Source organism: Podarcis muralis, chromosome 1 (assembly GCF_964188315.1).
Source record: "Podarcis muralis chromosome 1, rPodMur119.hap1.1, whole genome shotgun sequence".
Lineage (NCBI taxonomy): Eukaryota > Metazoa > Chordata > Lepidosauria > Squamata > Lacertidae > Podarcis > Podarcis muralis.
In genome coordinates, this window is record NC_135655.1 from 130,384,465 (window position 1) to 130,395,526 (window position 11,062).

Consider the following 11,062-nt stretch of genomic DNA (forward strand, 5'->3'; position numbering starts at 1 on the left):
TAGGACAGGAAACGCCTCAGCCCCTCAAGGAATTCTGGGCGCTGTAGTTCTTGGAAGGTGAAGGGGGCGGAGTCAACGCCGCGGCTGACGGAAGGGCCAATCCCGTCGCTCGGAGCGGATCACATGATAAAGTCCAAACCCAAACGCGGTTTTTGCTTATAGAATGTGGCAGAGGAATTAGCAGAAAGGAGAGGCGAGAGGGAGAGCGAGGGCGGACTTTCTTCATTCAGGGCATTAAGGCGTACGGGAACCCTAGCACATCTTTGTTGCTCTTGTTGTTTTCTTTCAAAATGAAGTACTAACTACTGTCCCGCTTTTTGGAGGAGGCTGAGGCCGCTTGGAGGATTGAACTGGGTTGCCTGAGGGAGGGTTATTTCATTTTTTGAATGAAAGTGGTAAGTATGTTTCCTTGTAATTTAATGGTTATGATTCTTTTTTTTTTAAAAAAAAGATTTTTATTAAAGTTTTCAAAATTTATATAAAAACAAGACAAAACAAGAAAAGAAACAAATAAAAAACAAGTATACTTTCAATCCCTTATTTTCATATAACTTACTTCCTCGACTTCCTCATACCTCCCCTTTCTGTATTCTAATGTCCAATTGTTAATTCAGCAAATCCTCTCCCTTATTTTCCATTTACAATTTTTAACCTTTCATTTAATGGTTATGATTCGGAGGCGGGGGGTGGGGTGGATGTATATATATATGCATGTACAACACCGCCACCTTAGCCTCAAGTCCTTTGCTTCCTCAGCCACGTTTCTTTTGCTTAATTCTGTTTAAAAATGCACTTATTATTTATTAAACGTATGGGGCGACCTTCACCCGAAGACCCCGAAGGGCAGTTCACGACAGAAAAATACAGGACGAGGATATAAAACACATAAAACAGAAACAAGCCAGTAACCCCCCTCGCACAAACACATTTCAAAAGCCGAATGCCTGGTTGAAGGGAAACGTTTTTACCTGTCACATAAAGATATGTGGTTTGGGAGCTGCACAGTCAGGGAAAAAACCAATGCTGTCCAGGGTTGTAAAGACTGCGGAGAGAATAATTGTGTGCACTCTTCCCACCTTGGATCAAATCTATGCTTCCAGGTGTCATAAGAAAGCTGCAGAGATAGCGCAGGATAGTGCACACCCCGGAAATGATCTCTTTCGGCTTCTGCCTTCTGGAAGAAGGTAAAGGTAAAGGTACCCCTGCCCGTACGGGCCAGTCTTGCCAGACTCTAGGGTTGTGCGCTCATCTCACTCTATAGGCCGGGAGCCAGCGCTGTCCGCAGACACTTCCGGGTCACGTGGCCAGCGTGACAAGCTGCATCTGGCGAGTCAGCGCAGCACACGGAACGCCATTTACCTTCCCGCTGGTAAGCGGTCCCTATTTATCTACTTGCACCCGAGGGTGCTTTCGAACTGCTAGGTTGGCAGGTGCTGGGACTGAATGACGGGAGCGCACCCCGCCACGGGGATTCAAACCGCCGACCTTTCGATTGGCAAGTCTTAGGTGCTGAGGCTTTTACCCACAGCGCCACCCGCGTCCCAACCGGACTGGAAGAAGGTACAGGGTTATAAAGACTAGGACTAGCCACCTGAGAAACAGTTTCTATCCAAATGCGATTTTGGTTTTTAACGCAGTGTGGGTAAAAGCCTCAGCACCTAGGGCTTGCCGATCGAAAGGTCGGCGGTTCGAATCCCCGCGGCGGGGTGCGCTCCCGTTGCTCGGTCCCAGCGCCTGCCAACTTAGCAGTTTGAAAGCACCCCCGGGTGCAAGTAGATAAATAGGGACCGCTTACTGGCGGGAAGGTAAATGGCGTTTCTGTGTGCTGCGCTGGCTCGCCAGATGCAGCTTTGTCACGCTGGCCATGTGACCTGGAAGTGTCTCCGGACAGCGCTGGCCCCCGGCCTCTTGAGTGAGATGGGCGCACAACCCCAGAGTCTGTCAAGACTGGCCCGTACGGGCAGGGGTACCTTTACCTTTACCTTTTTAAGGAGTCTCAATGGGAGTGTATTGTATTTTAAAAATGGGGTATCAGAGTTTTTAGGGGGCTAACCAGGCTGGGATAGCAGGCTTGTTGGTTTTGAATGTCATATGTAGATTTTTTTTTCCAATTTCGTTGTTCCATATGGGACAATGACAATAAAGATTATCGTATCGTATCATAACTTGTTTCACAGTAAGCATATACACTGGGCTGCACAAGTATTCTGTCTCGGCAGTGGTTTGCAAATGCGTGAACAAATCGCTTGATTTCTCTACACTTCAGTCTGGTCTATGCAATGCAACAATGTGGCAGAGCAGAGGAAGTCCCTTCAGACTCCAAAGGGGCCTGGAGTATAAGTCAGTGCAAACATAGAAGCAATGTAATGATGGTAGAGTGTTTTGCAAATATAAAGGATGATAATGACAGCCTTTTCTTTTTCTGAACAACTGGCAGGACTGCCTGAAAAATGTCACTTCAGGCACTTGAAGAAACATCCATTTCCTTCACAAGTGAAGTCAGGGAACGGATGAAGGAAAAGAAAAATGGTGCATTGAAGACGGCAAAGCTGAATGCTTCTCTTGCATCAAAGATCAAAACAAAAACAATAAGTAAGTGGCACTATTTAAAAATAATTTGTTATGCTTGAGCATTGGTGCTTCACTGGAGACCTGGACTATTCTATTGGCGTGAGTTATAAGACAAGAGTTGCTGACCTTTTACAGCCTAAATGAATGTGACTAAAGTGGTCATCAAACTCATGCATACATACTGCACTTACACACAGAATCATAGAATTGTAGAGAGTCATCTAGTCCAACCCCCTGCAATGCAGGAATCTCAGCTAAAGCATCCATGACAGATGGCAATCCAACTCCTGCTGAAAAACCTCCAACAGGTTGGCTCTCTCTCTCTCTCTCTCTCTCACTCACACACACACACACACACACACACAGGCGCACACTCATCCCTGTCAACAATGGGCTGAGGCGAGAGGTTTAAATCCATCACATGGCTGGCCTATGGGGCGATTTCCCCATCACAGAGCTGAGCTTGCATGCTGGAAAGGTTTAGTCTTCAACCGCAAGCACAGCCAATATAGGGCATTATCAGAACAAAAGCCTTATAGGAGCTATTTCCCCCCCACCTGTTCCGCACAGCAAAACCACAGAAGGTGCAGCTTGAGTTGGTTATACAGATGGAGTGCTGTGTATTTGCATGAGTCTGGTTCAGGGAGTGCCAGCCTTGATGCTGCTGCATATCCCTGCAATGTGGAGAAACACTAGGTTTCAGTAAATGGAGGGAGGAGGAGAAAAGATGATAACCCAGCTGTTAGCAGGATTGGGGAAGATTTGACCACTCAAGAAAAATGGCACAGGAAGTGATTTATAAGTATCACCACTGGCCTTAGCTGTGTTTTCAGTCCCATTGAAGTGGCATTTGACAGTTCTTTGGCATTTTTGTCTTCTTTGAAAAAGATGTATGATTTATGGCACAGGTCTTATGACTCTAAACAGCAGCATAATATTAGTGATTGAAACTGCATTTGTTCAGCCTTGCCAAGCCACTGCTGATTGCCCAGGGGGAGACCAGTAAGAATTTGCTTCATAATACACAGCATAAGTCTGTGGTAGGGTACACAGGTTTCCTATGTTGATTGGAGCTCACCTACCAATTTTGGCTGCCGACTTCTCTTGTTCTTGTCTTGATAAGGCAAAATTTTGGAAAGGGTTGGCCAGTAAAGCTAACAAAAACCACCCCTTTTCTCTCTCTCTCCCTCTTTTGAAAAATACAGATAACTCCTCTATAATTAAGTTCTCCCTAAAACAGAACAACAAAGCGTTGGCTTTAGCTCTCAATGGTGCAAAGGGAGCTAGTCAAAGACTAACTGCTGAAAAGATGCTACTGCAAAAAGAAGTGGAGTCGTGTCACTTTGAAAATGCTTCACTGCGCCGAAAGCTCTTCTCTGTGGTACGGTATTTGCAGCCATGTTATTTGTGGTAACTGGAACCTTTTCTTCAATGGTGCATAAATCAGGGGTGAAACTAGGCTTTATTTTACCCAGTTCAAAGACCCAGTTTGGCGTGCACACCCACGCACCCACACACCCATTAGCATTTTGGAAGGGTGTAACGAGGAATTGGGTGTCTTGAGTCACAGAAGGCTGGATTAGGGAACCTTGGTCAAGGGGATACACACATTGACATGGCATATCCTACAAATACTTGATAAGGTCCATGAGAACCAAAGTCATAAGAAACAAGAGAGGCAAGTGTAGAGAAACAAATTTTGTTAAATTTTGGAAGCTCTTGTTACTAATTTATGGATTAAGATTCACGGATTAATTAATAGATCATACATACTTTACAACACAGAGATAAAATCATATATAAAACTATAAAAGAACCTATGGGGAAATTATTAAGAATGTTATTTATGTTCATTTGTATACTGCCCCTCTTTCAAAGATCTCAGGGCAGTTCACAGCATTAAAATTCAAAATGAAAACACAGAATGCATAATAAAAAGAGGAACATTATTCTAATTGCTTCTTTGAAAATACTGTAAAGAGTCTTTAACCTAAGCTTTCCAATGCTTATTAGGCCTGGTTTGCTTGTTTTTTATTTAAACTCGATAGGTTTAAAAATGTTAACCCTTTTGTTTGTATGCAGAACAAATCTATTCACGAACTGCACCAATATATGAACAGCCACTTGCAAATAGCAATCAAGCTGAGCAGACCTCAGGATGAAGAGGAAGGCACTGCATTGGCACCTGATCGGGACACGCCTTTTGGTGGTATAATAGAGGTTTTATCATACAATTACTTCTACTTTGGCTGTATGCGGCAGATATCTGGCAGGCAACCCCAATAACCTTCAAACATCTCTTGAAAACCTTTTTATATGCTGACAAATCTATATGTTGAATTTCTTTTTAGGTGAGCCACTCATTCTTGTGATGATTCTATATTTTATGATTTTTATTTTGTGCACCTCCTTGATATATTATGTGAGTGGGCGGGATATAAATACTTCCATAAATTAAACATAGCACCCTCTGTATGAGTGAGAGACACATGTTAACTGGAAAGCCGTATGCTTGGGACGGCCACATCTGTGGTCTTGGGAGTAAGCCTACTCAGTGGGGATTTACTTCTGAATAACCATGTATAAGATCAGGCTGCACATTTTATTCATTGCCTGAGCTTATGTGGCGCTGAGGTTGTCTCTTCCTTCTAACTACAGGTGTGGTACAGAATCATTTGAGGACTATTTCCAGTTACTCCTGGCTCAACCTGACACTGGAACTGCCTGTCTTCTGTACTTTGCAGTGCAAGATGGGAATCTGCGTCTTACTTATGTATTTATATACTGTGCCATTGGGTGTTGGCAGTATACCAGTCAGGAATGCACAATTCTGTTTCTTTTCAGTACCGGGCAATAGGTTCAGTGTGCATCATTCTTAATTATTCTCTTACAATCCTGTGAGCATTTGGGGGAAGAAATAAGAGCCAAATCTCTATAACCTTGTCTTTAGGGTTTGTTTAGTCCCAAGTGATGGTCCTTAAGTTAAAGTCAGTTGTGGGCTGTGGATAAGGAATGGCAAGCAGATTTGGCCAAGACTATATCGTGGAGGTCTGGATGGAGCCCCACCTATTGCATCAGACTGTGAGTGTTACACTCAATGTAGGCAACATTGAAAGGCATAGCTTTTAAGGCATGTCTTCAGTACCAAATACCATTTTTCCTAAGCAGGCAGACTTTTTTTTCTGGTGAGGGCTGTGTTCCCATGAAGGAATTACATGTCAGCTGGCAGAAGAGCTGAGTGGGGACAGAGTGGAAAGTAGGCAGGGCTGCTTCCCCCTTTTTCTCTTTCTGCTGCCACCTTCCTTCTTCTCACTCCCCCTTCATGCAATGGGCGCCACAGCTTGTTTTGCCTGAGGTTGGATCAGATTGCTTGCAGTGGGCTTTTGGAGTTAGGTCTAGAATTGTATAAAAGAATGCATTGCTGTTTGACGTGTGCTTTAAAGAACAGCAAAGACTTCGTGCCCAATATAAGTGTCATTTGATGGTTGCCACCAAAAAGCTTTTGTAGTTACAGAATGGGCATAGACGTCAACACACACACACACACACACACACACAATTAGAAACAATTTTATGCACGCTTATGTGGGTTAGAAAGCTGGCTTGTTGAAGCTAACTAGATTCACCACTAACTGCAGCCAGTGTGGTGTAGTGGTTAGAAGCGATAGACTCGTAATCTGGGGAACCGGGTTCACGTCCCCGCTCCTCCACATGCAGCTGCTGGGTGACCTTGGGCCAGTTACACTTCTCTGAAGTCTCTCAGCCCCACTCACCTCACAGAGTGTTTGTTGTGGGGGAGGAAGGGAAAGGAGAATGTCAGCAGCTTTGAGACTCCCTAGGGTAGTGATAAAGCGGGATATCAAATCCAAACTCCTCTTCTTCTAACTACAGTTTCCGGTTCAGACAACATGGGACGCCACAATTAACTGAAAATGGAAACAAATGCTTCTGAACTCCTTGGTTGTGCAAGGGAGATGAAAAATGCATGAGTCCAGGAAGCGGCTAGGCTCATTTGCATACTAAACATTGCCATTGTTTAGTATAATGTCTGAATATTAATTGTGGGGCATGGCGCACAATGTGAAGTGGGGGGGGAGGGTTGTGGCTTTAAAGCCCTATTTGTGGGCTTCCTGGAAGCATCTGCCTGGTCTCTGTTGGAAAGGAGATGGGCCCTTGGTTAGACTGAGAACTACTTTTCTAGATAGATATCTTTATTGTCATTGTCCCATGCAGAACAATGAAATTGAAAAACTACATAAAACTACATAAAAACTACATAAAACTACTACAGAACTACATAAAACTTTCAAAAACCCCTAAGAACTCTAAAACCCCATTTTAAAATACACTATACTATAGAGACCCCTTATGCTGCGTTTATTGCACAAGCTTAATGGAATGTTCATGGATTCTTTTTTTAAGAAAGCAAGTTTGTGTTCACCTACTAAATTCAGCTATTTGTCATTGTAGGAAACCTTTTGAGAACACAACGATGTCCTAGGAGCGGCTTGCTGTCCGTCCTGAATAATAGTTCACCTCTGCAGCACTGTGAGGTGACTACGGCACCACTCATTGGTAGCGTGTTGTTATCAGGTGGTCACGTGACTCAGAGGAAGAAACGCAGAATAAGCTCATCAGCTGCATCTGGAGGTGATTCTCAAAAGAAGTCCTCAGAGATGCTTCAGTGGACAAAGGAATCGGAGCAGGCTGTTAAAGAGTGTTTTGAAGTCAGTCAGGTTGGTGAGCTTTTGGCACCAGACACCAATGATAAAAGCTGTGAGACGATCAAAGCCAATGAAACCACAGCTGTAAAAAAAGTGAGTATGGGGAATGTGCACAGGAGGTCTTCTGCTGTCAGGCAGTCCAAAGGACATTTGGTTAATTATAACAGTGGAATAAGGAATACTTTTGTGGTAGTACCATACAAAACCTCTGAATCGAACAGTAGCGCGATGACAATTCCGGAGCCTGCACGTCACACTGAAGAGTCAGGTCAAGTCGATTCTCTGGAAGAAAGACCACCACTGAACATCTGCAGTCAGAAGGAGGCGGATAGTACTCAGCAGCCTGATAAAGGCAGAGGTTGCAGATTGACATATGTAGTGCACCAGACTATTCCAAAGCAGGTAGATGACTGCAACACTTTGACTCAGGAAATTGAAAAAAGAACATTCTTGGAAAAAATGAAGAATTCAGAAAGTCAGTTCCAAAATCCAGATACTATCTCATTAAGCAATAAACTACAAGATAAAAAAAGCCATGCCTGCAATGTTAAACATGCTTCCCAGTGTTCTGAGAAAACCAGGGATTGCAGAAGGACCTATGTAGTGGACCAGACTTCTCTAAGCAATGTAGATGACAGCAATGCTTTGATCCAGGAAACAAAAAAAAGAACATTCTTGGGAAGAATGAAGAATTCAGAAAGTCGGTTCCAAAATCCAGATACTATCTCATTAAGCAATAAACTACAAGATAAAAAGAGCCATGCCTGCAATGTGAATCATACTTCCCAGTGTTCTGAGAAAACCAGGAGTTGTAGAAGGACCTCTGTGTTAGAGCTAGGCCCTTTAGATTATCAGAACAATTCTGCTCCCCTTGCACATGAAGGAAATGCACCCTCGGAAAACTTAGAGGATCGAGGAATTGTGTTCCGAAGTCCGGAGTTTAGTTTGTTAAGCAACAAGGCACCACTGCATGGTCTTGGTACAAAACAGTTGGTTGGTTTCCAAAAGCAGATTCCTGGCGAAGAAGCAACACTGGATCTGAATGTGAAGCATAAAAAACCCAAGAAGACGACCCAGGGAATTTGTTTACAACAGGAGATCAGTGAGATGGAGCTACAGAGCTTCAGTGTTGATGTGCAGCCTCAAGAAACCAAGGATAAAGAAGGGCATAAACACAAAACAGTTAAAGCGGGCAAGGATAATGCAGGGAAAGAACATGGGGAAACAGACACGGGTCTGAGTGCTCAAAGAGCCAATAAAAGGAAGAGGAAGAATTTGAGTTTCACTTCTCAATCAACAAGTCAAGCAGATGCAACCCCTGTTTTCTCTCTAGGGAATGTGCATTCCGCATTTCGAGATTCAGGTTCCAGGACTCAGCAAGATTATTTCCATAAGGATCTTCCTAAGGCTTCGCCTCAGGCTGATTCTGTGGCTGTATGTCCCAAAACTCCTGAGTCTTCTGCAGTTGGTCTTTCTAAGACCACCTTACCACGTTCTTGTAGTTCTGTTCAGTCACATTATGCACTTCAAGATCAAGTGAGCCCAGAAAGAAACTCGTCTCTGCCCAAAGTCTCAACAGCCTTAAAAAACGATTCAAAGCATGTGGCTTCTGGCAGATGTGAGAAAAAGACAGCACATGCAATTCCTGAAACCTTGCAAAACACAGCACAAGGAAAAGGTGAGTGATGAAAAGGGGCTGTTGATAGGAGGTTCAATAGGTGAATTGCGGTGGGGGGGGGTGAAGCCCTCCATCTAAATCTTGACATTCACCTCTTTCTGTGTGCAAATCTGTGCACTCCTATTGGGTTTGCTTGATTTAAGCTGACCTGAAGATCTGGTTTTCTCTGCCAACCAGCCCAGAGCTTTTATGAAATGAAAGCTAGTGAGTATAGTGGCAGCTCACTATGAGAAAGCCCAGGAAAGCAAAAGGCCTATGGTCGGATGGAGGTTTGTCCCATACACGTGCTAGACGTTTGCCAATGCAAAAAGTGAAGAAACAGATGGTTTTTTACTTGTTTTCTTCACTGTGACTGGAGGGGGATGGGAGTCCAGCTAAGAAACACAATAGCTGCTTTGTGCTCCCTTACAATATCCACAAATTGCCCAAAGCCAAGAATCAAAGATGCGAGCAAAGGATAGTGTGCTGGTTTTATCTCCTGCCTCTTAACCTTGCGTGAATTATTACTATTAGGTATTAAGGGCATGTCCACCAAGGAACTTCCTTTGCTGTTGTGCTTCTGCTTTAGTGGAAGAAGAGAAGTATAGGAAGTAATATTTATGTTAAAGAGGTGCCCTGAAATCCAGAGATGTTTTGCACAAGTTGCATGTGTGAATCTCTGAATGATACCTTGTCTGGGAAATAAACCTGCACCTTTGGGAACAGGAGAACATTAGTAACCACTTGCTGTTGGGAACCATGTGGAATTTAAACTACTGCTTTTGAAATAAAACCACATTTGGTAGCCAATCAGGCCTAACATTGAATTCTCAATTGACTCGATGTTCAGAGTTTAGAAATGCGGGTGGCGCTGTGGTCTAAACCACTGAGCCCAGGACTTGCCGATCAGAAGGTCAGCAGTTCGAATTCCTGTGATGGGGTGAGCTCCTGTTGCTCTGTCCCTGCTCCTGACAACCTAGCAGTTCGAAAGCACGTCAAATTGAAAGTAGATAAATAGGTACCGCTCCGGCGGGAAGGTAAATGGCGTTTCCGTGCGCTGCTCTGGTTTCAGTATTTCGTTGCACCAGAAGCGGCTTAGTCATGCTGGCCACATGACCTGGAAAAACTGTCTGCAGACAAACGCCGGCTCCCTCAACCTGTAAAGTGAGATAAGCGCCGCAGCCCCAAAGTCGTCTGCAACTGAACTTAATGGTCAGGGGTCCTTTACCTTTACTCTGAGTTTATTTATTTTTAATAGGTTTAACAGGGAGTCTCAGTGTAGCTTAAGCGGTGATCAATTCCTGACTCTTCACAGAGAACAAGGTCCTGCAAGATTCAACCAATTCTGTACCTCTGGAATCACCTCCAACACGGCCAAGAAGACAGACAAAAGAAGTTCGCTATGCACTGCCCAAGATTAACACGTTAGTATTCTGTTTGATGCTGAGTGCCCTTTTATAAGAGAGGGAGTCGAAATATATATCATGGGAATCCTGTGCTGTCTGTGGCCTGAAACCTTGACTGTCTTGCTGGGGGTGCCGTTTCCCGGAATATAAAAATCAAAAACAGCCTGTACAACAAATTATATTGCTTCTCTCTCTTCTCTGCTGCAGCAAACTGAGGAGCGGTGACCCATTTACATTTTCTATCTACCCCGGGTCCCCTGTGTACAACACTAAAAGAAAGAAGTTGACCAGAGGATCTGGAAAGTCCAAGGAAACCTAAAAAGAGGAAATCGACCCTTTTGTGAATTCATGGTTTTTAGTAGGAAACAAGTTTGTTACTGTTTAAAAAAACTTTGGGGTCTCCAGTATTCCCCCTTACCTAGTCTTTTTTGTTCTGGTATTTGCATTTCAGAAATAAAACATTTCCACCTGAAGTTCAATTGGATGTTTGAAAGCCTGTCAGAACTCCAGGAATGTAGAACATCTTATTCTAAACAATATATGACTATTGGCTTGCATGAAAGTGTCGAAAGCTGAGTTTCAGGGAAGACATGACCCCATTTAAATGCTGCTTAGGCCATGCACTAGATCTGCAAGTTACCCAGCTATCCTACACCTGTTCCAAGTGCAAGGATTATTTTGTAAATTGAACTACAGTTTACCAG

At 43.7% G+C, this 11,062-nt stretch overlaps 1 protein-coding gene across 6 annotated transcripts; it reads left to right on the plus strand.

Moving 5' to 3' along the window:
- The first annotated feature begins 134 nt into the window (after positions 1-134).
- Positions 135-10,831, plus strand: LOC114581901 (uncharacterized). 6 transcript variants are annotated; one of them, XM_028702608.2, is made up of 7 exons: positions 136-395; positions 2,438-2,592; positions 3,777-3,952; positions 4,654-4,780; positions 7,042-8,973; positions 10,268-10,376; positions 10,566-10,831. In XM_028702608.2, exons 2-7 carry the CDS (start codon positions 2,451-2,453, stop codon positions 10,675-10,677), a joined length of 2,598 nt encoding a protein of 865 aa, XP_028558441.2. In that variant the 5' UTR covers positions 136-395; positions 2,438-2,450; the 3' UTR covers positions 10,678-10,831. The 6 variants fall into 6 exon arrangements, with proteins under 6 accessions (XP_028558449.2, XP_028558441.2, XP_077774605.1 ...); XM_077918479.1 differs by having other exon boundaries at positions 142-395; positions 7,042-7,388; XM_028702616.2 differs by lacking the exon at positions 10,268-10,376 and having other exon boundaries at positions 135-395; positions 10,566-10,673.
- The last annotated feature ends 231 nt before the right edge of the window (positions 10,832-11,062 follow it).